At 39.3% G+C, this 27,500-nt stretch overlaps 6 protein-coding genes across 6 annotated transcripts in view; 4 read left to right on the top strand and 2 right to left on the bottom strand.

Annotated features, from left to right (window-relative positions):
• The window catches only part of LOC101296552 (TP53RK-binding protein-like), a 4,612-nt gene extending 2,122 nt beyond the window's left edge, over positions 1-2,490 (top strand). Inside the window, exons 3-8 of the mRNA XM_004294764.1 lie at positions 781-880; positions 1,428-1,494; positions 1,608-1,730; positions 1,817-1,900; positions 2,009-2,101; positions 2,201-2,490. Coding sequence (XP_004294812.1) covers positions 813-880; positions 1,428-1,494; positions 1,608-1,730; positions 1,817-1,900; positions 2,009-2,101; positions 2,201-2,287 — 522 coding nt within the window. The 5' untranslated portion in view covers positions 781-812 and the 3' untranslated portion in view covers positions 2,288-2,490. The remainder of the gene's footprint in view (positions 1-780; positions 881-1,427; positions 1,495-1,607; positions 1,731-1,816; positions 1,901-2,008; positions 2,102-2,200) is intronic.
• An 850-nt stretch (positions 2,491-3,340) lies between these two features.
• Positions 3,341-6,623, top strand: LOC101296269 (protein CYPRO4-like). Its single transcript, XM_004294763.1, has 2 exons — positions 3,341-4,954; positions 6,100-6,623. The coding sequence occupies exons 1-2, from the start codon at positions 3,341-3,343 to the stop codon at positions 6,379-6,381; spliced, it is 1,896 nt and encodes a 631-aa protein (XP_004294811.1). The 3' UTR covers positions 6,382-6,623.
• Positions 6,624-8,458: 1,835 nt separating this feature from the next.
• On the bottom strand, positions 8,459-9,487 carry LOC101297338 (F-box/LRR-repeat protein At4g14096-like). The gene has a single exon (XM_004296022.1). The coding sequence runs from the start codon at positions 9,485-9,487 to the stop codon at positions 8,459-8,461; it is 1,029 nt and encodes a 342-aa protein (XP_004296070.1).
• Positions 9,488-14,202: 4,715 nt separating this feature from the next.
• LOC101297050 lies at positions 14,203-15,482 on the top strand. The gene is made up of 2 exons (XM_004296021.1): positions 14,203-15,075; positions 15,288-15,482. The coding sequence occupies exons 1-2, from the start codon at positions 14,203-14,205 to the stop codon at positions 15,480-15,482; spliced, it is 1,068 nt and encodes a 355-aa protein (XP_004296069.1).
• Positions 15,483-17,094: 1,612 nt separating this feature from the next.
• Positions 17,095-18,941, top strand: LOC101296760 (F-box/LRR-repeat protein At3g58930-like). The gene is made up of 2 exons (XM_004296020.1): positions 17,095-18,258; positions 18,477-18,941. Exons 1-2 carry the CDS (start codon positions 17,095-17,097, stop codon positions 18,663-18,665), a joined length of 1,353 nt encoding a protein of 450 aa, XP_004296068.1. The 3' UTR covers positions 18,666-18,941.
• Positions 18,942-22,086: 3,145 nt separating this feature from the next.
• On the bottom strand, positions 22,087-23,189 carry LOC101295986 (ethylene-responsive transcription factor ERF109-like). The gene has a single exon (XM_004294762.1). The coding sequence runs from the start codon at positions 23,112-23,114 to the stop codon at positions 22,290-22,292; it is 825 nt and encodes a 274-aa protein (XP_004294810.1). The 5' UTR covers positions 23,115-23,189; the 3' UTR covers positions 22,087-22,289.
• Positions 23,190-27,500: the final 4,311 nt, after the last annotated feature.

The following is a 27,500-nucleotide window of genomic DNA, read 5'->3' as shown; positions in this document are numbered from 1 at the left end:
GAAGGAAGTTTGAGTAAATTCGATCGGGAAATGGTGCAAAAATGGAAATCCGCACCAAAAACTTTGGTGCGGACGTCCGCACCTGATCAGCACATATATATATATATATATATATATATATATATCCTCTAGCCAACAAGAGAGTGGTGTTGGCAATGTGCTTATGCTTGATGTGACCGCTTGTTTGGCATGATCATTGGTTGTGGTAGCCATTTTAGTTAACAGGAATCGCTGTGGCATTCCTAATATTAGTATTAGCTAACAGGTCGCTGTGGCATCCCATTATTATTCGTTTTATGTTTAGTGACAGTTCAGTATACTACTCATTGAGCTTTAGTTGCTCATGTTCTCGTTGTTATCTTTTACAGATCCTTAGGAAATGGGATGAGTGCATAGATTTTTGTTTTACCACTCTTCGGTTCATATTGTTTCTGTGTTAATATCTTGTATACCTTTGTCAGACCTGTTGCTGCAAGCTTTTGTAATTATACCTCTTTTCAAAACTGAACCTTGTATAATTAGGAAGTTCAGAAATGTAATCCTACCTTGAGGAGTAATGTTTATTTCAAAAAGAATTAGGAAGTTCTTGACCTCTTTGTCTTCCTACTGTTTTTCTTTTCTATATTATTGTCACAGTTCTTTCATATTTGGGTTTGGGGCGTGACACCATTGGATAACTAATTTCATATATATAGTTTATCTTGGATTGTTACGAGTTTATAGTTTGATTCTGTATTCAAATTAGCAATTTGTGAGCTTCAATTCCGTTGTTTCTTGCAGAGTACAGAGCTCACAACTTTGAAGGAGTGACGATGAAGCTGTTTGAGGTCAATGGAAACACACTCTCTCTTGCTCTCTTCATTGAAGTCACCAATTCCAAGTACTCTTACTGCCTCACTTGAAACCTTGCTTAATTTGGGTGTTTCTTTCTCATGTAAATTTCTGGGATTACATCATATTGGGGAGTTTTGTGCTCTTAGATATTAGCAAATCGTAGATATGAACTTGTTCATTTTAAAATTTCAGAAAGAAAGTTTGTTTATCATCATTTATCTCTTTAGTCAACATAGTTCTAATTATAACCAGATTATCAATGCCTGTGAATGTAGGAGACATCCCTCATGGTAGAAATTTTTGAATGTTTATCTGCACTGAAAATGGGTTATTTTTCTCAAGTACAAGTACAAGTCACATCAAAATAGAAGTAAAAGAATGAGAAAATCTATTTGAGTTACATTTGAATAAAACCCCCTGCTACGTATGCTCCATGAGAAATTCTAAATCAGGGTTTACGAAAAAGATTCTAAATGAGAGGATCAATTTATTTCTTCTTCCCTGAAACATTAATTGCATCAAGTTTACCATCTTTGTTATTATCTATGTTATGTGGAGAACTGAAGTCCTTAGCAAACCCATCTATCTTGCAGGGAACTGCTTGACTCGATGCAAGCTGCGACACTAGATCCAGAAGTGGCATTTCTGAATGCTTCACTTGTATAGTCCTACATGCTTTGATCTACTTGTATTTTCTTTTCTTTTTTGTCTCAACTTTGTAATCTCTTTTTGCTGAGTTTCACTAATGCTAACTTCATTTACCATGGAAACAGATCCCAGATGTTTTCCCTTTGCTTGCAGCTGCACATAAGACACTCATATCCAAGTCCCGAGACTCACTGACAACACGCACTCTTCATTCTGAGCTTGTTTACAACTACTCAGGATCCAAGCATGTAATCAGTTCTTAATTAACTATTATGGTCTATGATTTATTCCATATTTTCCTGTTACTGAAAAGTTTAACTTTGATCTTGACTAGATCACAGAATCCTTGAAAAGATGTGGTATCTCCGAAAGTTCAACTTATGTGCTTGCCGCTCGTTTCAATGCTACTTCTGATGAGGTAAGATCCCTTTGTCATGTAAGATGTAGCAGTTCAAGCCTTGTATTGCTTCACTATGGCAGAACAATGTTGGCCCTTCCTGTTTTGATAATTTCCTTGTTATAGTAGATAGAACAGAAAGCAGTAGAGAAACTTGTCAATGGAAAAGAGATTAATTTGGAGGAGCTGGGAGGGAGAGCAGACCAAGCCCAGATACAGAAGGTATGTGTGCATCTTGTTCAACTCGGCTGCTAGTCTGGTACCTGTTTTCCTTTGTTGCTGGTTTTTCCAGTTAATGATAATCAACATTTGTATTTTCAGCATTATAAGGTAACTAGCCAGGAGTTAGGGATGTCCTCACTTGCTGATGCTATTACATGCCGGATTGCTGCGCGTGACGCCTTGTGAGATGCAAAACTAGCAACTTGTTTGATGTTCTGGGGATTAAGGATACAATTAGGTGGCCAAGGCACTTCTGTTTTTATTAGCAAATTGAACTGTCTGCTGGTATGTAGAGTAATTTTTCGGCAAAAGCTGGAATTTTAAATTGTGAGGCTAAAGCCTATAGACCCTGTAATGAAGCTATGCAATAGTACCTTATATTGTGAGGCTTAAGTCTCTGATATCTGTTAGCAATATTGTTGGAGACTTGCATTATTCAGTAATCGATATTGTTTTCTTTTGTTTTCTTTGATTTGAAGAAGAGAAACTAATTTTTTGTGTCACTTAACACTATCCAAACCATCGTAAGGGACAAAAGAGGGCTGCATTGACCACAAACAGTACAAATTTCATTTTTATTAGAGAGATGTTATAAAATAGAGAATCATACAAATGTTATAAAATGACTGGAATGAGGAGAGCTCAAGAAGAGGAACAGTTTGGCAAATGATGCCTTTGCAGCTTACTTTGGAAAACCTTGGCCAGGAATAGCAACTGGAAACTCAGGATTACAAGCTAAGGAGAGGCTGCCCTCGTGGCAGAGTCAATGCCCCAAAATTCGTCGGACCGGTGACGGATTCCATGGCACCGGTGATGCCGGAGCTGAGCAAGAAATCAATTTAGGGAGAGGAGACCTAAAACAACAATTTTCATTTTCTTCGCCAAGAAGTAATGCCGTCGTTAGAATCACGCTTTCCATCAACGATAAAATAAGAAACACAACGCTTCCCTTAAAGAAAAAACAAAAAAAAAAAGTAACACAACGCTTTCCCCTTTTGTTGTTGGCCACCGACGTCAAATCGACGCTACTCGCTTTCGAACTCGCCACGCGTCTACACCAGAGAGCATCTATAAAAACGATCCCACCGGGTCCTCAATCCAACTTTAAACTCCTCTCCAGCAAATCACACTCTCTATAATTCCGCTCCTCCAAAATCTCCCTCATTTTCAAAATCCCCAAATCCTCCAAAATCCCCAAATTTCGAAATCCCTGTATATCCCAAGCTCCGATTTGAAACCATGGGAACCTCTCAGAGCCGCGAGGACCACATCTCCGACTCCGACGACTACTCCGAAGAAGAAGACGAACGACAACGCCAATCCGACGACGAAGACTATCAGGACGCTCCGGAGACCCAGCCCACCCCGATCGGCGACATCGACGCCAAGCTCAAAGCCTTGAAGCTCAAGTACGGTACTCCTCCACCTTCTTCTTCTTCCTCCGCCTCCGCCTCCGTCGTCTCGCATAACGCCGTCAAGCTCTACCTCCACATCGGCGGCAACACTCCCAACGCCAAGTGGATCGTCTCCAGCAAGCTCACATCGTTCTCCTTCGTCAAGACCACCAACGTCGACGGCGACAGCGACGACGACGACTACGAGGGCTCCGCCGACGGCAAGGGACAGTGGATTCTCAAGGTTGCGGGAAAAGTAAGGGCTAGGGTTTCCGCCGACATGCAGTTGAAGATGTTCGGCGATCAGCGACGTGTGGATTTTGTGTCCAAAGGAGTCTGGGCTTTGAAATTCTACACCGACGAGCAGTACCGGAGATTCGTGACGGAGTTTCAGGACTGCTTGTTTGAGAATGTGTACGGGCTTAAGGCGACGGAGGAGAACAAGGTCAAGATTTACGGCAAGGAGTTTTTGGGCTGGGTGAAGCCGGAGGCGGCGGACGACTCGGCGTGGGAGTATGCTGATGATTATGACATGGCGAGGAGCCCCAATTCGGTGACGCCGGTCCGGTCCAACCAGCAGTTGATGGAGGAGTTCGAGGAGGCTGCGAATGGAGGTGTTCAGAGCTTGACACTTGGCGCATTGGATAATAGTTTCTTGGTGAATGATTCTGGTGTGCAGGTTTATAAGAATTTCAGCCATGGGATTCATGGGAAGGGCGTGGTTGCGAAATTCGACAGTGGGGGTGGTTTGAAAATGACGCCCAAGAAGGCTCTGCTGATGAGGGGTGAGACTAATATGATGCTTATGAGTCCATTAAAGGAGGGGAAGCCTCAAGCGAATGGGCTGCAGCAGCTGGACATTGAGACTGGGAAGATTGTGACTGAGTGGAAGTTTGAGAAGGATGGGACTGAGATGACAATGAGGGATATTACTAATGACACAAAAGGGTCGCAGTTGGATCCTTCTGAGTCGACGTTTCTGGGTCTGGATGATAACAGGCTTTGCCAGTGGGATATGCGTGAGCGTAGAGGAATGGTTCAGAACATTGCTAATTCGCCTGTCCTGGAGTGGTCTCAGGGGCATCAGTTTTCGAGAGGGACGAATTTTCAGTGCTTTGCTACTACTGGAGATGGGTCTATTGTTGTTGGGTCTCTGGATGGGAAGATACGGTTGTATTCAAAGACCTCAATGAGGCAGGCAAAGACTGCGTTTCCAGGGCTGGGTTCCCCCATTACTCATGTTGATGTGACTTATGATGGGAAGTGGGTGTTGGGTACGACCGACACTTATTTGGTCCTTATATGCACTTTGTTCACTGACAAAGATGGAAAGACAAAGACTGGGTTTAGTGGTAGAATGGGAAACAAGATACCAGCTCCCAGGTTGTTGAAGCTGATCCCTCTTGACTCGCATTTGGCTGGCGCAGACAACAAGTTCCATGGAGGCCATTTCTCTTGGGTAAGAATACTTCCATTAAATTGCTACAGTTATTGAATTGTTTGATATGCATGCTTTAACGAGATATAAGGAGTCTATGATATTGTTTGCTGTAGTTGGTAATTTAAAGTTCATACTTTGTGGTTTCAACTGTCCATCTATATTAATGAGTCTTGAAGGAGTTTTCATTTTCTTTAAGTGTTACACTTCAGTTTCATAATATGTCTTGGTTAGATTAGTGTCCAATTGTCCATCTATAGCAATGGGTTTCAAAAGTCTTGCGCCTTTATATTAGCTGAATTTCCGTACAGCTTTATCTTTCATCTGCAACCTTTAGGTTTTATGTTCTTTATTTGGTTAATATTTTCTCTGTGACTTAATGATATCATTGACCGATAGGTGCTTTCGTGGTTTAGTTGTGGCTATAGTTGTTAGGTCCTTATCCAAAGAGTATCATGTGTGAGGAGTTGATAAATTTCTTTGATCAAAAGTTTCATAGGGAGTGACTTGAAACTGGTGCTGGAAAGGACATGGACTGATCTTGCTGGAAATTTCATATTAAGCAGTCATTTTGGAAGTTTTAGAAACTTTGATGTTATCTATGTATTTTTATCCCTCTATTGCCTAGTTCAATTGTGTGTGTTTCTTAGTTGTATATCGTGTGTTTCAGTTTGTCAATATTCACTGCCCTGTATGCTATGATATGGGCAACAGCTTATCTTGTGGTGCATCATACCAAGAGAACAATTGTTTTGGCTTTATAGGTTTTGCACCCCTGCAGCTCATTCCTCAGTAGTAGTTTGTTAAGACTTTTAAGTACAACTTTTTCTGGTTAGCAGTTGGATTAAAATGCTAAGGTTTGTTGCGTGCTTTGTTGGCTTTAGAAAGTTTGTGTACTCCATAGAAATAAACAGGTTAAAATCATTATGCTTTGTTCACCGAGTCTTTTTTCAAAGTGTTTGGATAACAGAAAATCTGACATATTTAGTTCTTAGTTGTTCATTTCGTACCTGATTTTGGATTTGGGATGCAGAAGATTTGCACTACATTGTGCATCATCATAGTATAATTTTAGAAACTCTTGTGTTCACATGTGCTGAGTATGAGATTTGTTTCCCTTTTGATCAAGTTCTGAATTTTTTTTTTTTGTTAATGTGTGTTTACAGGTCACTGAAAGTGGTAAACAAGAGCGTCACCTCGTTGCAACAGTGGGAAAGTTCAGTGTCATATGGGATTTCCAGCAGGTGAAAAACAGTGCCCATGAATGTTACAGGAATCAGCAAGGCCTCAAGAGTTGTTACTGCTACAAGATTCTTTTGAAGGACGAGTCCATTGTGGAGAGCCGTTTCATGCATGATAAGTATGCTGTCAGCGACTCCCCAGAAGCTCCCCTGGTGGTGGCAACCCCAATGAAAGTCAGCTCGATCAGCCTCTCTGGCAAAAGATGATCTCTTTGTATATGAGTTAACATTTTCTTCATTAGTGTTGTGCATACTGAATTGCTGTAGTCCTAATTCTCTGCTGCTTTTTTCATGGATCATTAGGTTTGTTCCTGCTTCGTAGTTGTAAGCTTCTCGTTGTACCTTTTTTTTTTTTTTTTTTTTTTCTGTCGGGCTTTGTTTGCGACATAGGGGTGTTTACGCTTTGTACAATTGAATATGATGATGGAGTTTTAAGAATGTTGATATTTGAAATTGAATTTTGTGCTGGCATGTGAGAAATAGGTGAAGGAAAAAAGAGTGTCCAGCGAGCCTACCCTTAATAATCCAAAGAGACATGAAATATAGTGCGCTCTATTATCCGTTGGAAAAATCAACCTTTGCAGGTTCTAATCGGAACTCCTTGCAAGTTGCAACACACCAGAAGGATGAAACATCACTACAGTCTTTCTCCCCCCATTGTTGGGTATCAAACCATTGAAATTGAAATATTTTAGATTTGGAGTATACATTGTGGCCTCCACACGATCTTTGCATTATGCCTTTCAGGTATTCTGCATGGATGTTAATATATTTCAAGCTTTGGCCTTTCAACAAAGCCGCATGTCGAAGCTCTGGGGAGCTTGAAACCCAGGTAAAGGATTCAAGATTCTTGGATCGTCGTACCTCAGCATATCCAATAACGCAATCCCTGATTTCCAAAGACTTGACAGTAGAACTTGAAACTACAAAGGAATGCCCTAAAGCGACTCGAACACAAAGTTATAGATAAATACTCAATAGAACTGCAGCCCTTAATTAGTTCGGACAGATCGTACCAACTGACATGCGTTTTTCAGGGACATAGTTTTCAAAGAAGGAAGACGTACACTCCATCACTAATAGAATACTCTTTGATATTCACGTACTCGAGACTTAAACTAACTATAGACATTAAAACGTTTCAACGATAAGCTGTAGTTGGAGCCTTTCAAAGGTGCAGTTTTAAGGCTGAGATCTAACTCTTTGATGCTTCTCTCAGCTGCAAAACTCACGATAGCTTCTCTAACAGGGTTCATCTCCATACGAAGCCTAAGCTTGTCCAAGGGGCGAGGAGGGTCATTCTTCCTGAATCCTGAACTTCAAGTAGGTTTCCAAGATGTTGGTGAGCTTCATATCTTGATCAAGTGCCTTGTTAGAGAGGTTGCCCTCGTCGAGATCTATTACTGGGTGTGTAGACCATACGCCTTCAAATTGCTTGAAGAGGAAAAATCATGTCAAAAGCAGATTTAGTGGGAAGAAATGGAATGATTTGGCGGATAATATCGTCAGGCAACTCATGTCGTGCCATAGTCTTGGAGTTCCGGTCATGGTGGTGTGTGTGTGTTTCGTTTGGTAGCCATATATGATAATTAAGAGATAGATGCAGAGAGAAGATAGAAGTCGATTCTGATCCTTTATATAATGGTATAATCCTCCTTGTAGAAGGTGAAGATAGCGTATTGGTTGGATAGAGTCCATTGAAATCCTACTTGTAAAAGGAAGGGATCAATAGGTTATTATAATGAGAGTATCTTCAGTGCACAGCGTGTATTTTCACATACATACATACATGGATAGTCAGGATTAGAGGAAATAATATAGAAACATGGTGGTCAAACATATGAATTGTTATGAATGGTTAAAATTGTGTTATGTAAATACACGTTGTGCATACAAGAATTTCCATAGTGGCCTATTTTTCGAAATTAATTACAATAAAAAATAAAAATGGAACAAAATTTTCTTACTATGGAGGATCAGTGCAATATTAAGAATTTGATGATTTGCTTGTGATCAAATATATATATATATATATAGAGGTGAAACAAATTGGTTAACCTAAGCTAGCAAGTATTTCCGTCCAATCCATTATTTCTACTACAAGTACAAGGAGAGGAATTTATAAGAACAAGAAGCATGCATAATCATAATAATAATAACCCTCGGACTTAAAATGTGAGTATCTCCCAAGTCCCAACTGACCTACATTGTACCAGTAGGACATAAACCGAAAGTGCAGTAATTTTTTGATGAAATGTATCCTTTGAATGATGCAATCATTTGTTCACAAACTGTTCAGGCTCATTCTAATTCGGTCGAAACATTGCTTCTTCCCTATCAGCATACCTCTAGACCATTGGAAATCACTCAATATAAACCTTCCATTCATACCACCAAGTTCTTGACCATTACAACGATCAAGATTTGGAGCATCCATTATGGCCATCACAAAATCTGTGCATCCGTATAACCCAAAGTCTGGCAGGTGCTTTGCATCAATGTTCATATATTTCAAATTTTCACACTCATGTAAACCAACAACCGTAAGTTCTGGATATTCCGAAACTAATGTAAAATACTTGAGATTAGATCCATGCACGTCGATACGCTGAAAATCGCAGTCTCTAATTTCCAAGGTCTTGACACTAGAACTTGAAACGTTGATGGATCCCCAAAGACCACATGAAGTCAGTGACAAATACTGAATAGAAGGGCACTTAGAGAGTAGTGCCGAAAACATTGATGGTGCAGACCAGTGTATAGATTTGAGGGACATAGTCTTCAAAGAGGGAAGAGAACAAGTATGAAGACCCTTTATTCTGACATACTCCAAACTTAAAGTAGTTAAAGAGTTGAGATTAAGAAGGGCCAAGTTTATGCAGTAGCCTCTAGGTTCACTTCTCAGGCTGAGATCCAACTCATCGTTGATGCTATTTGCAGCTGCAAAACTCCGTAATAACTTTTGTACAATGTCTTTTCTGACAGTGTCCATCGCCATGCGAAGCCTAAATTTATTCAAGGGTTTACAGTTTTTCTCACGAAATTTCAGATACCTCTCTAAGATGTTGGTGAATTTCACATCTTGAATTGGCTCGTTGAGGTTTGCTTCATCGTCACCCTCGTCAAGATCCAGCACAGGGAGAAAAGACGACACATCTTCAAATTGCTTTGAAAGAAAGCTCATGCGAAAGGCGGAATTAGTGGGGAGGAGTGAGATAACTTGCCGGACAATGTCTTCAGGTAAGTGAGGTGGTGCTGTCTTGACTAGGGACAAACCATAAGTTTGGCTGTGTATTGTTGTCTTGGTAGCCATATGATAGCTTGATAGATGTAGCGGCCAGGTGAATGTTGTTATTTCGCAAATCACACGAGGATTAGCAAAGCCAGATACTTGGATATCCAAATATTCGTCGGTCTTGTATTCTTTTTCTCAACTATGAATGCTAATGGAAGAGTTAATAGGCGTTCCTAATTATAATGGATGTAGAGTTGCTAGCCTTGTCCTCCTTTATTCGCAAAAAAAAGAAAAAAAAGAAAAAAAAAGAAAGAAAGAAAAGAACAGCCTTGTCCTTGAAGAACCTGCTTTCGTTGTAATATTATAATTAAGATAAGATCCAAAATAAGATCCAAACTGTTAGGAAGGGACAATCATTGAGAACCAAAATAAGATCCAAACTGTTGACTTATTATTTGATTTATTTCTGTAAATGCAATGAACAAAAAGAAGAAGCAGCTCAACAAAATAACCCTCTATCGCCAAGGTCAGGGCCGGTCTAGGGTTTATGATAATCAAATTTCGAACCATGAAGCATCAGTTGGGGATAACCAAATTTTCTAAGTAGTGAAGTATGATGTACAAAGGTAACCATAAAACCGTTCATGATTTAATAAATCTCAACGAGAAAGAACCATGTTTTAGTAGATAACCAAAAGCAATTCATCATCTGATAATTTATTCATTGATCAATACTGATAGCAGGATAAGTTTGGAGGAACTTGCAAACAAAACTTTAACTTTAAAGCCAAACTCATTTATTTTTTATTCTAAGTTCTGCACAAGGTGCCATCCAAAGCATGGAATTCTGCAAATCTGAATCTCTTCCCTTGAGCTTTTCTTTACGCCAGACTACAAGATTCTTGAGACTAGGCAATGGTGGACAGGAGACACTTCTTCTGAAACTTTCTGGAAAGAAGAAATCCACTTCAGCATCATCAAAATTTAGAAGGATTCTTTTGCTGTGACCAAAAGTTCTAAGAAAGTCTACCACAGTTGGGAAATGTCTCCATGGAGGAGTCGAATCACCACACAGAAGTGTAATATTTGTGTCCCATAAATTTGGAGCTTCCATAGAAATTGTGGACTTCAAATTGCCAACAAAGTTGAAATACATTAGATTTGGAGTATCAATTCTGGCCTCAACACAATCTTTGCAGCCGCCTAATATGATTTCTTGCAGGTGCTCAGAGCGAATGTTCACATGTTTCAAGTTTTTGCACTCGTACAACGAAGCTCGAGTAAGTTGTCCAATTTCTGAACCAAGTAACGGAAGTTCTGAAATCTCTGAACCAAGTACCGGAAGTTCTGAAACCAATGTGAAAGATTCCAGATTCGTAGCTTCGTATACATTTAACTGCTGAGCATTGAAATCGGTAACTTCAAAGGTTTTGAGACTAGAAGTTGTAAATTGAATCGAAGACCCACAAGGAGAAGAACATGAACTGAGTGACATATACTCAATAGAAGGGCAACGGGAAATTAAGCAAGAAAAAATCGATGAGTTCAAGTGGACAGTTTTGAGGCTCATGGTTTTCAAAGGCAGATTACCCACAGGCAGATTGTGTACGCTAATATTATCATGATCACTCACTAGATGCATATTCTCCACATGTAATGTAGTCATACACTTCAAACCCAGAAGAGACTCTAACGAGAAGCGATACTTTTTGTCATCAGTGTCCTTGAAATTCACTGACAAATTCTCAATTATAGGGCACGCTGAAACCAACTGTGAGAGAGCATTCTGCTTTTCCAATACAACATTTTTGAAGGACAAAGTTCTCAACAACGGAAGTTTTATACGACGATTGCCTAGATTCATTCTCACGTACTCCAAACTCAAGGAAGTTAAATAATTTTGTTCGAGAAAGGCAGAGGGTAAATTGTAGTATGTTAACCCAGGTTTAGATCTAACGCTGACATCTAAGACCATGACGTTTCTCTGGAAAGCAAAAGCCAGATATCTAGATATGAAAGCATTGTCGTTAGATGAATACCTCATCATGCGAAGCCGGAATTTATCAACGTGCTGGTCGTTTTTGCGGGAATCCAAACAGGTCTCCACAAAGTTGATGAACTCTGTGTGCTGATGAGGAGGATTGTCATGATCCGTATCAGGTGGATGGCCCTCGTCGAGATCTATTGACCACAGATCTTTGAACTTCTTGGAAGCACAGCGCATACGAACGGCTAATTTGGTGGGAAGGCGACGGAGGATTTGGTGAATGATATCATTAGGTAACTGAGGCAGTCTAGGGTTTTCTATGGCAGTCATAATAGACGACGTAGTAGTTGTGATTTGTGTGAAGAGGAGAGCTCTCTTTTATAGAGAACTAACCCTAGATAGATACGTAATTTATTTTAGGGTAAAATATTATATAATCCTTCTAATTTGAAGTCAATATTTGTTCAGTTTTTATGGTTTTATTTTAATCTGAATGGTTCTTTTTTAGAGGAAAATCTGAATGGTTCTTAAAGTCACGATTTTTCATTCAAGTACGTCATTCCGTCAATTTTCTCCGTTAAATTGCTACCGTATGTGACTGTTAAAAATTACAATGTCTTTAACGACCATGATAGTATTCTAACAAAAAAAATTGACGGAAAGAGCATTTGGATAAAAAATCGTGACTTTAAAGACCATTCAGATCAAAATAAAACCATGACTTCAATTCTTTATTTTATTTTCCTGAAAATAAAATAAATTTGTATCTGTTCTAGGATATTTCGCATTGTTCTAGGATAGTCTTATGCTATCAGGATATATATGTAGTTAGAATAGGACTATGTATTCAGTATCATTACCATATTGGTATTTTGTAATTCCTTATATATAAACGGCTCCTATCAATGAATAATAATGATGATTCTCTTACTATCTTTCATTCTTTACAATACTTAAACACGTTATCAGCAGCTCTTGAGCTGGCCACCATCACCTTAAATTTTCCTTGTCCTAAATTTTCCAAAAAAACCTATCAGCCTTCTCGGCTCCGCCATCGACCGTTTGCTTCCCGGCCGCCGTCTGACCGCCGCAATTCAACCTTTTCTCGGTCGCTGTCCAACCTCCGCAGTTCAACCTTTTTCGGCCGCCAGTCCTCAGCTATTGCCACCCATATCGGCAGTCGTTTTTCCCGGCCTCCTTTGGCTTAATTTTTCAGCTTTTTCTTTCATGAAAGTTTTTATGGTTTCTATATATATATATGGTGAATATGACTAATCATATGTTTTTATTTTTCATGACATTACCGCGCAACGAATCAAATGGAATTACATAAGCAACTTCATCATACACACGTGGAATTAAGCATGAAAAATTGCAAAGTAGCTACTAAACACAGTTTATTTGGCAAACTAGCAAAGTGTGTTTAATCACTCTTGTTTCTTTGTCCTTTCCTCGAATTATGTTTGATCGATCCTCGAGAAGGACAAACCATTAAAAAACATCATTTGTGACCTCTATCGAGTCTCATAACTGCTTGGTTTTGTATGCAAGAGCAATGTAACATTCTGCTCATTTGAGTTTTGACGACGCGTATACTCGATTCATAGGGCGAATCTTCGCTAGGTATTTGTGGAACCTTTTATTGGTTAAGGATTAAACCATATATTTTGACCCCCAAGGCAAACAAAAGCCTAGATGCCGAGATTTAAAGTCTCTCGCACTTAAGTCTTTGACGAGACACATCGACAAAAACCTTCAACAACATTATGTGCAAAAAGTAATAACCACAAAGTACTGTGGAATACACTTATGGAGCGTTTCTTGAAACGTCCATATAACTCAACTTATTGAGTTATTAGTCTAGTGGATTGTTACCACCTTAATTGACTACATATGGTTAAAGTTTATGGCATCATGATCTATAATCTTTAGCGGATTTGATCATCATCAACCTCTCTAGGTCCTCCAAGTTGGTTTATGTTTTAGTTTATTTCCTTGGAATTACCAACGAGGTTTGATTTTGATCATACTAGCAAACGGGAATTGCATATACGCTAATAAGATAAACATATTGGCCTACGCACATATAATTATGTAATATCTCGAAAATTAAATTTTCTATTTTTAAATAAGAAATTATTTTTGAGCTATTATTATTTCAATTTCTGTTATTCTTTAAATTCCTTGTGGCTTTCAAAACTTATTCAAATTTTTAGTTTGTCAAATTTTATCTTTCGAGCCCATAGGATTAAACTAGACGTCGTTACGAGTTTGTAGGATTTTACGGAAGTATTTTTGGACATCAGAACTATTTTTAATGATTTTTGGAAGTTTGAAGTTATCCAAAAATTAATTGAAAATAGAAAAATAAAGGCGGTTTGATCTGGACCGTTGAATTTTATTGACCGTTTAATCAGGGCGTCATTGGAAAGTATATATATTTTGGATTGGCTTGAACTTGGATCAGTTGCAGACTCGGATCGAGTCTCCCCCAACACCAGGTCCGAGGTGTGACAAATTGACTACATATGATCGATAATATTTTGTGGCATCATGTTCCATAATCTTTAGCGGATTCAATCATCATCAACCCCTCTAGGTCCTTCAAGTTGGTTTATGTTTCAGTTTACTTCCTAGTTTACTTCCTTGGAATTACTAACGAGGCTTGATTTTGATCGTACTACAAACGAAGCTGTGGGCATCTCTCTGGCTTTCGTTCCCCGTAATCGATTTCGACGAGGGCGACCCCTTCGATTCCGACGACCCTGGCAAGTTTCGAAGATACCTCCGATTCTTGGAGAATTGCATGCCACGCTGCCAGAATCAGAGGAGCTTAGACAAGCTCAGGCTTCGAGTCGTGCACAGTCTCGCCGGGGACGACAAAGACACGATTGACAAGTGCGTGACGTTTGCACTTGAGAGATTTGTGAAAGAGTTGGAGCTCTGTTTCCTCGGAGCCGAAAATGAGGTTAGCTTCTACCAGGTCCCCCAAGCAGTTTTCTCTTCACATTTCTTGGTTAGCTTGAATTTGGAGAAAGTTAAAATTGATTTCATAACTAGGGATAGAGTTAATGATCCTTTAACCCTACTGTCACTGAGAACCATGTCCCTAAAAGAGGTTGAGATCGATGACATTGATCTTGAGATATTACTTAAGGGGAAATATGTCCCTCGCCTCGAGCACTTAGAATTAAATCTATGTGATCTTGGCGACCAGGCGGACGAGCCCAGATCTCTTCGAATGTGGGATTCAAGTCTTAAATCATTGGAAATTATCGACTGCCATCAATATGTATTTGAAGTTGTGGAGTGTGTCAATCTTGAGACTTTTAAGTTCATTTCCGACTGTTCATGTGCCCGCCATGTTGTTTTGACCGTGTGGCAATGTGACAATCTGAAGCATCTCTACATTTATAGTGTGGGGTTGAAACGCTTTCATTTGCTTGGATGCCCAACGAGTATGGAGAGTGCGATTTTCACTCCAAGTCTGGTGTATTTTCTGTTTAGTGGAGTTGTGGAGACCAAGGTCCATTTCTTGGAATCTCCGCCAGGTTTGATAGATGCAGAATTCAGAATTCAGAATTACCGGTGGACCTCTGAATATTATTCTCTATTGAGAGAACGTCTTGAAATTTTTGATTGCACCGGAATATTGGAGAGAGATATTCATGATGCTAAGGTATTATAGAACCTCTTTCTCAACTCTACTCTTATATTGCAGTCTACTGTTTCTCTTATTACACCTAGCTTTTTTAAAGTGTTACTTTTTGTATCTGCGGAACAGCAACAATGTGCAATGTTAAAAAGAAGTCAGTATAGTGTGATTATCTTATAGACAAATCCTGATACGTTCATTTCCCTCTATAATTATCTGATGTCAATTGCTTGTAGGGTATCATAATACCTGAAAATTGCAGAAGGGAATGGTCTCCACCATTACCTCGTGTCAAGCAGCTGCAACTAACCTTTCTTCCATTACCGGATGGAGATTATCAGTTGGATGACTTGGATCCATCCTTGACTTGGATAGCACCATCTGCAGAGATTTTACCCCATCGATACAATAGCAGTGTAGGACAACTGTAGATATTCTACCCTCTCAATATGATAGCACCGTCCCTCCTTAACTGTCAGGTATTTCTTCCATTCAGACTCTCTGTCATACGTAATGATTCTGCCAGTAGAATTAATTGAGAAAATTGATCACTTATAGTTATTTTTGCAATCCATTAACAACTTATTCAAGATAAGTAGTAGAGTTTTATAATATGGCTTAAGTTAAACAATCTACTGGCACCTTCTTCTCCTTGGTCTTGACTCTTAAGAATGATACATACTGATGATAGTCCCTCGTTTTTGCTGATATGAGTAATGCATCCTTGACCCGAAAAGCAAAAATAAATGAACAGGTGCAGCGAATATTGTGCATTTAAGTTTCTCAAGATTAGAATGCCCTTCATGTTCATGTCCTGAACTGTTGGATTTCTTGCATTGCAAAGACCAACCATTTGAAATTGATGCTTTGAATCTCACTCTTTTTACTCATGTTTAAGAATTTCCGCTGTTTGAGAGTGCGGATGAAAGATATGTAATAATCCATTGGTGAAAGATATGTAATAATCCATTGGTGATGACCGGCTGAAAGCCCATCAGTTTTGTCATTTCCAAAACATTACGGAGGCCTCCTCACTTTTTTTTTCTCGAATTCTTTTTTTTTTTTTTTTTTTTGTGATTTTCTTTCGTACTCCTGTAAATTTAACTTGATCATTGCCTTCCATCATAAAACTGTCTAGGGAATAATTAACCTGCTTTAAGTGATTATCTTGAAAAACTTTGATTTCCTCTGAAATAATTTTCATGTATGCTCATTAGCTTGAGTATATTATATATACAGTACAGTAACTTTTCAATGTACATTGTTTTATTAATGAGAGTTTGTGCAATCGATTATCAATCCTTATGTGGTGAGTTCTCTGTTTAATCAGTTTGTTGTGGATGATGTTGCAGGATCTCATATTTCCAGAACTTTACAAAGCCATATTATCGAACTATCAATCAACCATTACCTGGTTTAAACTGCTGCAGCTATCTTAGTTCTCTAAAAGATGCCAGAGATTCCAAATTTCCGAGTTGGGAGACTTTTTTGATTTGGTGCATTGTATTGTACATTAGGGTTGAACTGTGGTGTACATAAAGAGAACATGGCATATGGTGTGTAAGATGGAATATGTTCGTTTCTTTTTCTTTCTTTTTTTGGTTATAAAATCGGTGACCAAGTGAGCTATCACTTTAGAGACTAGAGCAATTTAGGTGCCCCATCTTCAAGGGGCGTTTTGCACAGTCTCAGTCGAAGCTAAAATTTCTAAAATTATGTGTTTTTTTTGAAGTGGACATGCATGTTATGTGATGTACATAAAATATATATCTACAAATTAAACGGTCGAGACGTGAATATGTGATCGAAAACAGAGTGAAACGAAAAAATTTTCAACTAATCCGTAATTTAATAATTCTCGTTAAAACCATTGCTGGTAAAAGTTGGATTGGATAACACATCTTTTAACTTTTTATTTTTTGAATAAAAACAACAAAACAATACTCGCTTCTATCTGAGATCTCGCGATATATTGCCGCGGTGAAGTTCCCAGTTCCCACTATTCCCCTATAAATATCGACCATTCGCCAAAACAACGGAAAAATGGTTTCCCCCAAATTCAAACGACTCAAAACCCTAAACAACTCAGACACCGATCACAACCGCCTGATCGCCTCCGTCACCACCACCACCTCCGCCGCCGCAATTCCTTACTTACCTAACAACGTCATCGAACACATCCTCTCCTTCCTTCCGATCAAGCTCGCCGCTCGCGCCACCGCCGTTTCGAAGCAGTGGGGGTCCCTCTGGCCTTCGTTCCCCGTAATCGATTTCGACGAGGGCGACCCCTCCGATCCCGACGACCCTGCCAAGTCCCAAAGATTCCTCCATTTCTTGGAGAATTGCATGGAACGCTGCCGGAATCAGATGAGCTTAGACAAGCTCAGGCTTCGAATCGCACACAGCCTCGCCGGAGACGACATCGGCACGATTGACGAGTGCGTGACGTTTGCACTTGAGAGATTTGTGGAAGATTTGGAGATCTGTTTCGTCGAAGAAGCCGAAACTGAGGTTAGCTTGTACCTGATCCCCCAAGCAGTTTTCTCTTCACATTTCTTGGTTAGCTTGAATTTGGAGAAAGTTAAAATCGATATCAGTTCTAGAGTAGAAGCTGATGATCCTATAACCCTAAGTTCACTGGAAACCATGTCCCTCAAAGAGGTTGAATTCGACGACGAAAATGATCTTGAGATCTTGCTTTCGGGTTGCCCTCGTCTCTGGTACTTAGAATTGAATCAGTGTGATCTTGGCTACACGCTCGGGTGTCTGGAAGTTTCAATTCCAAGTCTGAAATCGTTGTATATCTCGGATTGCCATGCTTTGGATTTTGAAGTAAAATGTATCAATCTTGAGAATTTTGTATTCTTTTCTGAGTGCACCTGTTCCCACCATGGTGCTTTGACTGTGTGGGAGTGTTACAGACTGAAGCATCTCACCATTTCTAGTTTGGGCTTGACAGGACTTCTTTTGCTTGATTGTGAAAGGAGTATCGATTATGCAATTTTCACTCCAAGTCTGTTGCATTTTCTGTTTAGTGGCTTGGTGCAGGCCAAGGTTCATTTCCTGGTATCTCCAATAAGCTTGTTACATGCTACCGTCAGAATTACGAATGAGATGTGGCCCTTTGAGTATTACTCTTTTCTGAGAGATTGTCTTGAAAGTTTCAATTGCTCCAGAAAACTGGAGATAGAGATTCGTGATGCTGAGGTATGATGATATTCTTTTTCAATTCTTTTCTAGTGCTACGGTTATATTGCAGTCTCCTGTTTCTCGTACTGCAACTAGCTGTTTTAGAGTCTTTGCTACTCGTTATTTGGTGGATGTATGAAACTGGATGGTGCAATGTGCAAAACAAGCCAACAAAGTGTAATTATCTTATGTGCAAGTAATTATCCTCTTTAACATTTTTTTTAAATGGCTTGTAGGGTGTCATAATACCAGAACATTGCAGAAAGGAGTGGTCTCCACCATTACCTAGTGTCAAGCAGCTGCAGCTAACCTTTAGTAATCCATTATGGGACAGAGATTATTGGTTGGATCCCTCCTTGTCTTGGATAGCATCATCTGCGGAGATTCTTCCCCATCAGTATAATAGCACCATCCCTCCCATTTGACTGTCAGGTATTCCCTTCTTTCATTCAGAATTTTGCCAAAGTTAATGATTCTACCACTAAAGTTCATTGATAAAATTTGATCAATAGCAGTGCTATATGTATACTCTTGCGATTATTGATTTTTAGATCCATGTTTATCTTATTTAAAATATGTAATAAAGAATAAAAGAGCATTCATGTCTGAAGTTTAACAATCAACTGGAATCTTCTTCGTTCCTTGGTCTAGACATAAGAATGGATGTACTGATGAGTGAGAGTCCCTAATTTATGCATCCTTGACCCAGAAAGCAAAATAAACAAACATGCGTTGTGAATATCGTGCATTTAAGTTTGTTAGAGATTAAAATTCCCTTCATGTTCATGTCGTAGACTGTTGGATGTTTTGCATTGCAAATACCAGCCATTTGAAATTTATGCTTTGAATCTCAATCTCTTTTCATATGTTTAAGACTTTCCTTTGCTTCCAAGTATTTTGTATGATAACTTTTCAATTTACATAGTTTGATTAATCATAGTTTGTTCAGCTTACGTATGTTAAGTTCCCTGTTTAATTAGTGTGTCACTTTGTTGTAAAAGATGTTGCAGGATCTCATATTACCAGAACTTCCACAAAGACATGGTATCGATCAACCATTACTTAGTTTCAAACAACTGGAGCTATCTTAGTTTTTTAATAGAAGTCGAGAGATTTCAAAATTCCGAGTCGAGATACTCTTTTTGACGCCGACACTGTATTGTATAGTAGGGTTGAACACTAAGGTGTACTGCACTGCTCAATTGTTGAATATTTCGCAAAGTGCCCATGTAGTGCACGTTTGGTACCTAGTACTGCATTACACCTCCTTAATTCTTAAGACTGTCCTGGACTAGTGTGGACTGCCTTAAATTGTACTAATACTGGGTCATGTTTGGTGTTGCATGAGATTAGGGAAAAAAAAATTAAATTAGAGATGTCTCATGTTTGGTGATGCATTGGATTAGACTCGATTACTCTAACTAGTCAATCATTTCTATTTCGATTTCAATTTCTTTGCTTCTTGATTCATAATCCCCTCTTTCATTAACAATGACACCAAACTATTCAATCAATAACTAGTTCAATTTCTTGGCAAGAAAAGAAAGAAAGAAAGAAAAGGGAAGCAAACCTTGAGCTCATTGCTGGAAAGATCAAGGTGTAGCAACCCGACGATCCTGCCAAACGCCTCCGGCAAGAACCTTAAGAGGCGGCCGGAGAGGTTGATGCGGTCTAGTGCGGTCCCGTTGGCCTGGTGTAGAATGCCGACGACCTCCTCGTGGAGCTGGTTGGAGACCGGCGGCTCCTCCTGGACAACGCTGTCCTAGGCGAAGCGATAAATTTTGTTGAGTCTTTCCTCGGCATCCTTTAGAAGCTTCTCGTAGGCGGCGTGGAGCTCGTCGAGCTGGAGAATGGCCTTGCAGTCCTGCCTGTCTTTGTCAGCGGAGTCGTGGCACTCCTGCTCGCGCTAGGCGAGGTGGCCCCGCCATTGGAAGCGGTCGACTTCGGTGGGGCGTGGGGAGAGGACGAGGTCCTCGAGCTTCTTGGAGAGAGAGGAGTTGATGAGGGCGAGCTTGGCCTTGGCGGTGTCGACGGCCTCGTGGTCAGGGCGGGGGCCGAGGGCGTTGAGGACGGAGCAGGTCTGGGAGAAGTCAGAGACGGCGCAGGTCAGATAGGAGGTGAAGAATGGAAATCGTCTATGAAATCGGAAAGGAGAAAAGTTGTGGAGCAAAGATTCTTCGGGGTGAAACAGAGAGGAGGTGAAGAATGAAAAGAGAAGAGTTGTGGAAGCGATGTGAATGAGAGGTGGTTAGTGAGTCTTAGCTAAGGGCCTCTAATCGGAGTACCCACGCTAAGCCCTCCTAAGGAGGCGAAATTGAAAAACAGGTCCAAGTTAACACCATTAATATTAGTACCGAGAGAGACCAAAAATGAGATTAGCCTTGAATGACTCCTTATTTAACACTGGCTTAGGTAATGCCATGTACTAAACGTACCCGTAGTGTATAATTTGTATCCAGTACAATATGCTGCAATGCACAATAGGTTTTAAATTTCAATATTGATTTTGTACATTTTCCGGTTATTCTTTTCAATTTAATTGAAAACAGATACACTGGTCAAACGTTTAGAACAGGTTGAAAATAATTTTCAAACTTGTTCTATACTGTGGGATTGATCCGCAGAAAACAAAACAAAGAAGTTGGCGTTTAGGTTTTTTTTTTTTTTTTGGAGAATAAGTTGGCATTAGATTCCTTTCAATTATCCGAATTTCTGTTTGTATCTCCGTTCCAGTATTTACATTTTTTAACAGCTCGAGCTCTCATAGTTCTCTAATCGACGCCAATGATTCAAATTTTTTGCAAAGGTGCGTTCTTCTGTAGCTATTATTATGGGTAATTTGTCAGCATAAGCAACAGAGGCTCTAGCAATGTTACATGGGCTAAAGTTGCTTTAGGATTGATGTGGACAGTTGCGGTTAGTAATACTATTATTCTAGCTCTCAATAGCTAAGAAACTGATATCGGTATGGGAGGCCCTATGTTTGATGAAATCAGATATTTGAAGGCGAATTTGAAGGTATCAATTGCAATCGAAATGCTCTTGTTTAGGGTCAAGAAGCATAAACGGACAAAAAACATACTATGAGTTTGGAAGGAAGCTTTCCCTTCAGGAAATAGGTGTGATGGATGATATGTCCAGTTATGATATGTCTAGTAAGGTTTTCAACGGGACTATATTTCAACATCCATGGTCTTGATTTTAATTTGTTTATGATTTCCAAGAATACCCGTTTCTACTTTTGTTATCACTATTTTGAATGTTTAAATTTTTTCTACTATAAGCTAAAACCCTAACACAACCAACTCTTAAAAAGTCGAAATAAAAAACAGATTTCGTAACCAACTCTTAAATAGTCGAAATAAAAAACAGATTTTGCAGTGAGAGGAAGTGAGTAATACCAAGCTTAATTGTGTTCCAATAGAATGTACATTACTCTTTTATTTAATCCAGTTGTACGTTGAATTAATAGAATAATTTTATTTGATATATGAAATCATGAACTAGATGTCCCCTATGGATAATGCATTAATTTAGATCGGTTGCAATTCACACGTGAAAATCAAAAACGTGAGAAACATGGGAAATAGCCCCAGAAGAAAACAAAATCAATCCGCACATGTCCTTTTTGCGAGTGACTTAATGCTTACACCCCTATGATCCATGGCCCCCTCTAAAAAAAACCCACGTGCTCTATTACAAGATTATGTTCCCTTTTTAAACTTCATGTCAACCAGTCAGTAAATGGTCCGCGTAGGACCCACACACGTATGAGCTCTGTTAAAAAGTGCTTAAACTCAAAATTGTATCGTGCGTAATTCAAATTTGGCAGCAAGTAATCTAATTGATAAAGATAACCTCGTAATGTTTACCAAATTTTACATCGCAATCTTTAACCAAACAGTAACACTATGTGATTTCCCCTCAAAAACAAGAAATTTCACATGAATGTTAATCAAAACAAAACAAAAAACAAAAACTAGTGCTCACTGATATATCATTTTTTTTTATGAACACTGATATATCATTCTACAGCTATAACACATGCATCAGTAACTGTGAGCATTTCCTGCAGACCCGTTTCCAGAATCCGACGAGTGATCAGCTGCGTAGTCCATCGTCATCATCCACTGTTGAAACAGCTCGTCTTCTCCAATCCTTTCCCAGAACTCACATTCCATTCCCGCCGATTCCATTTCCTTTGAATCCTCGCTCTTGGTCTCTTGCTTTGTTTCAGCAACATTAACTTGCTGCTTCTGAATGGGCGTCTGTGCTGGCGTCATTGAAGTTTCATGGTTCATCGACAGTGAGTTGTCCGGGAACGGGAAATTGAGTTTGGCTCTGGGTCCGCGAAACTCAATGGCGGCCTTGTCGTAGGCGCGGGCCGCCTCCTCCGCCGTGTGGAAGGTGCCGAGCCAGACCCTAGTGGCTCTCCTCGGGTCTCGGATTTCAGCAGCCCATTTGCCCCAAGGCCGCTGCCTCACTCCCCTGTAGTTCTTCTTCACCCTTTTCTTGGGTCCCTTCTTGTTGTTGCTGTTAATGTTGTTCTCCTCCTGAGCTGGTGGCGGGAAAAAATTGCATCCAAGACAACCTTTAATGTTACAGACGGGACACGTGTCGGCGTCGGATGCTGCAAGGAGGGCGGGAGCGGAGGATGAGGAGGAAGTGAGGGTGGGGCAGTGGTAGGAAGGGAAGAGAGAGTTGAAGTCCATGGTGGTGGTGGTGCCGGCGATGACGTTTTGAAGAGCGGAGACGATTACGGCGAGTTCTTGGTCGTGAGTGAGATGGGGAGGCGGCGGAGGAAGTGGGTTTTGGGTCAACTGTGGTGGAGCTCCGGCAGTGTCGAATTTGGATCGCTTGAAGGAGTTTTGCATGCTGTGGAGTTGTGCCGCTGAGTTCAGCTGAAGGCTTTGGGTTTTGTTGTGGTGGGAAAGGCTTTGAATTGGAGAAGTGTTTGAGAATTGAGAGTCAAATGGGGTTTTGGGGGCGTTTATATACGCTTTGGGAGTACAGCTGTCACACAGTTCAGACACGCAAGTTTGCGTCCGCACGTGCCTTAATTTTTCTGTTTTGGGTTTTCAGTGCGGTCTGACTGGCTCTTCGGATTAGGGAGGGGAGGCGAGTGAGACTCACGCGGGAGGTGCTTGGAAACGCTAATCATACGTGGTGCGACATGTTGTGCTACGGACGGGGCACCTGAAGTTTCCGGTTGTTTAGGACTGAGTGACGTAATGCCGGTTAGTTGATTACGGGAGTGCTAACGTCAGGCGCCGGCTGAGTTTTTTTTTATCAATCAAATAACTCAAAAATACAACAATGAGTCTGTTATGAATCGAACTCATGACCTCCCACTAATATAAGAGAGACTTATGCCACTACACCAAATGGTGATGGGCTGATTTGGCAGAGTTCTAGTTTAACCTCTGTTTTTTTTCTTTTATTTGATTAACCTGTTATTTTTTGAATAATCAAAAACTAATATTTTGTGAAAAATAAAATTTAAACCCTAACTCTCTTCATTTTCTTTTAAAGAAATTGAAATAAATATTTGTTGCAACCTTATTAAGTCAATGTCAAAAGTACAATCACAAGAGCAATCACTTCAAAACAACATCCCCTTGTATGTTCGGCTTAACTGATCAAGACTATCTAGATGCGATAGCGATCCACTGTCGGTGACGATCTGAAAAAGTGCTCCCAAAACATAGCCGAAAAACATCTATGTAATCCCCAAGAGAGACTGAAACCGAGATTCACCCTCACACAATGTTGGGGGACGCCACTTGCTTGGTTGGGGCAAGACACACGATCACTGTCGCCCTAAACCTAGGATTTCGCAAGTTCAATAGAAAGTACAAGTTCCCTGATGTTAATTACTTTATATAACCCTACCTTTTTTTTATAAGATGTAGCCTTCTATTATACACACACAGTTTCCTTCTAGAGTGGTGTCTCGCTTTAAAATTAAAGTGTGGACCTCCTTATTTCGCTTACTTTCAGGTTGCATTTTCACATCTTAACCGTACAATGTCTAGAATATTGTGTGTAGATCATTTATGCAAAATTTCATCCAATTTGAAGATCATTTGAGCTTCCATAATCGTGATTTACACAAACAGTTATGTTTGGACAGCTTTTGTTCTTTTGATTTATTTAATCTAATTCGGTACAAATGATCTCCAAATTAGATGAAACTGTGCATGAATGATCTATACACTATGTTCTAAATATTGTACGGTTGAGATGTGGAAATACGTCCTGAAAATGAGCGAAATAAGGAAGTCCACACTTTAATTTCAAAGCGGGACACCACTTTGAAAGGAAACTGTGTATATATATATATATACAGGTCTTCTCAGCTGCGGACGTTTGCACCAATGGTTTTGGTGCGGATTTTCATTTTTGCACCACTTTTCGTTCGAATTTCCTCATCTTCACCGTCTAGTATCTAGATAATATTGTGTAGATCATTTTTGCAAATTTCAGCCAATTTGGTAATCTTTAAGGCCCTCAAAATTGCGTCTTTCTGTTATAAACATGAACGGTTCATGTTTGACAGAATTCAGTCCGTCCATTTGTTTTTCGAGTTTAGGGGCCTTAACGATTACCAAATTGGCTGAAATTTTGCAAAGATGATCTACACAATATTATTTAGATACTAGACGATGAAGATGAGGAAATTCGATCGAAAAGTGGTGTAAAAATAAAAATCCACACTAAAACTATTGATATGGACGTTCGCAGTTGAGAAAAATCCTATATATATATAAACCTTTCTACCTGTCTAATAAATAGAGATAATGTTGATATGATTATCATGAAACCAAATATTTTTCGTCACTTGATTAAATTATGTCGGTTATTAGAAAATATGACACATGACAATTGACAAATGACAAATGATATCTGATGGATCCCTTTTACTTTTTTTTTGTGTGTGTGGTCAAAATGGATCCCTTTTACTTGGCGGCACCTTTTGGCGTTTGGAATAATATAAAACACGAGTGTCAATGTCATCTCTTTATTTTTCTTGGATAATAGTTGGCAATGTCATCTCATTAGTAGTTATAATCAACATAGTAGCACACACGGTCTATACAACAGAATAAACACCAAACTAAAAGCTTCCCAAAAATGACCCATCTGGACTCCAACACAGGTGTGAAAGTGTAAGACGAACATTTTTTTTTTGGAAATTGTTGACCCCATCAAATAGTCAGCCATTTCTATATAGGCAAGTCCTTGTTTGGTGGCCTGAGGTAGCACCCAACTCAACGGGAAGCTTCAACTGCAGCAGCTCGATCAGCACAGCACATTGTTATACTGAATGAGCATTATACCAAGATCATAATCACATATATATGAGCATAAACACGTTTAACGCTTTCAATCTAACCAACTCAATGAAGTAGTAATAACAAGTAAATTTAGAACAAGCCATCAATTAGTGTTGTTGAATGCTTAATTATGATTTCAGGATGTTGGGTTTCTCTGGTGAGGAGATAAACAATGGGAGAGGATATTGAGATTCTTTTTTCTTATGTCGTTTGGTTTAACGAGAAATTTATCTATTCTTATATGACGGGTCAAAAATTTACGTTTGACCGTTAACATTTATAAGATTGATAACCACTTCATTATGTCACGTGATGCTCCCGTGACATAAATAAAATTTCTAGTCCACTATGATATCACCAAAACAGAAATCGATTGTATTGATATTCAGAATAACACACGTTTTGATTGTTTGCGAGCATATGTCACATATTAGTATAAAGCCAAACAACTAAAATAACTCTGGACCGCACTGAAAGGCTAGGAGATCGATCATGTACCTATATAATCTGGGATGGGGTTGCCTTGTCGACTATGAAGTAGACATCCTGGTACGAATGGCACTGGGAGAACTAGGGAGCACTCGTTTCGCATCATAATTCTGATGCCCAGCTCATTTGGAACCATGATATAGTATAATTAATATGTTTTTCACACTATCATATTCTAAGAACCTTCTCATTCTGCATCAAATTTTTACACAGAAATCGATCTTCTTCTAAAGCTAACTTCTTTTCTGCGTTTAGTTTTGTAATCATTTGAGTAAAGTCTGCATTTTGAGTATTACTTGCTAGGAAGTCTTCACTCTTCACAGCTAGTCAGGCAGTATTATGAGAAAGTTTATTTCTAGTGAATAGTTAGCGATAACCTCGTATGGTCATACTATCAAAAATTTATTCATTTAACTCAAAATAAAAACGTTCTAGTCACACTGGTATCATGAGATGGGTGAGGCGATCAAGGAAATAGAAAATCAAAAATTAAAAAATAAACAAAACTTATTAGTAAAAATAAAATAAAAAAATTAAATGAAAACATTTGATATAATTAACAAAAATACCAATGGCTTTTGGCCGCTGCCTCTATTATGGCTACCAAAGCAAAAACACGCACGAACATGATGGCGAAGAACCCTAACTCAACTAAAAAGATCTCAAAGCAGGGCGAGATAAAGAAAGATCATTATGTTCATAACCCCATGGCCATGAACCATGTTATCCACCAAATTCTTCCACTCTTTCCCACCAAAGCTCTCTTTTAAAGCTGATAAAGTAGTTTGAGGTTCACATCCAAAATCAATTGACAATGGGTGAAATGACCCAAATCCTTATAAACTCATATGCAATGTCTCATATTACCGTATTCGTGTGACCATTGGGTTTCACACGTGAACGTGAGTAACCCGTTCTGATACCATGATAAAGTAGTTTGGGGTTCACATCCAAAACCAATAACAATATCTCGATGTGAGATTGATATATATCCAATTACTTGTTAGACACAAACATAAATTTCATTTCATTTCGGTACGTATACTTTTTTATCTACCAAGTTCAATCCTACAGATTTACTCATTTCAATTCCCTTTTCCAATTTTTGTGCATTGTGTAGACTCTCATATTTCCAGAAAACTTCAGATACACTTAATTGCTCTCCACCAGTACCTTGTATCCTTAATCTCCAGGTATGCATATTAAATCTCCAAAAGATGCGAGAGATTCTGACTTGAGGGTAGGGATGGCAATGGGTAGGGTAGGGTACGGGGATCAAAATACCGTACCCATACCTTTTTACATTTTTCATCCCCGTACCCGTCCCCGTACCCGTAATTAGATAATGGAGATTCCCCGTACCCGTACCCTTTGGGGATTACGTTTCCATACCCGTACCCGTACCCGTTAACAATTATGTATTAAATTAAATTT

The sequence above is a fragment of the Fragaria vesca genome, linkage group LG3, assembly GCF_000184155.1.
Source record: "Fragaria vesca subsp. vesca linkage group LG3, FraVesHawaii_1.0, whole genome shotgun sequence".
NCBI classification, from domain to species: domain Eukaryota; kingdom Viridiplantae; phylum Streptophyta; class Magnoliopsida; order Rosales; family Rosaceae; genus Fragaria; species Fragaria vesca.
Note: the sequence above shows the minus strand (reverse complement) of the source record. Positions and strands in the feature narration are given on the sequence as shown.

What these genes read in the sequence shown, in the direction of transcription:
- LOC101296269 (XM_004294763.1), top strand. Translation starts at nt 3,341, where the DNA reads ATGGGAACCTCTCAGAGCCGCGAGGACCACATCTCCGACTCCGACGAC. An exon ending in ATGGAGGCCATTTCTCTTGG is followed by an intron (nt 4,955 to 6,099) that starts GTAAGAATACTT and finishes GTGTGTTTACAG; the next exon opens with GTCACTGAAAGTGGTAAACA.
- LOC101297338 (XM_004296022.1), bottom strand. Translation starts at nt 9,487, where the DNA reads ATGGCTACCAAGACAACAATACACAGCCAAACTTATGGTTTGTCCCTA.
- LOC101297050 (XM_004296021.1), top strand. Translation starts at nt 14,203, where the DNA reads ATGCCACGCTGCCAGAATCAGAGGAGCTTAGACAAGCTCAGGCTTCGA. An exon ending in GAGATATTCATGATGCTAAG is followed by an intron (nt 15,076 to 15,287) that starts GTATTATAGAAC and finishes AATTGCTTGTAG; the next exon opens with GGTATCATAATACCTGAAAA.
- LOC101296760 (XM_004296020.1), top strand. Translation starts at nt 17,095, where the DNA reads ATGGTTTCCCCCAAATTCAAACGACTCAAAACCCTAAACAACTCAGAC. An exon ending in TAGAGATTCGTGATGCTGAG is followed by an intron (nt 18,259 to 18,476) that starts GTATGATGATAT and finishes AATGGCTTGTAG; the next exon opens with GGTGTCATAATACCAGAACA.
- LOC101295986 (XM_004294762.1), bottom strand. Translation starts at nt 23,114, where the DNA reads ATGCAAAACTCCTTCAAGCGATCCAAATTCGACACTGCCGGAGCTCCA.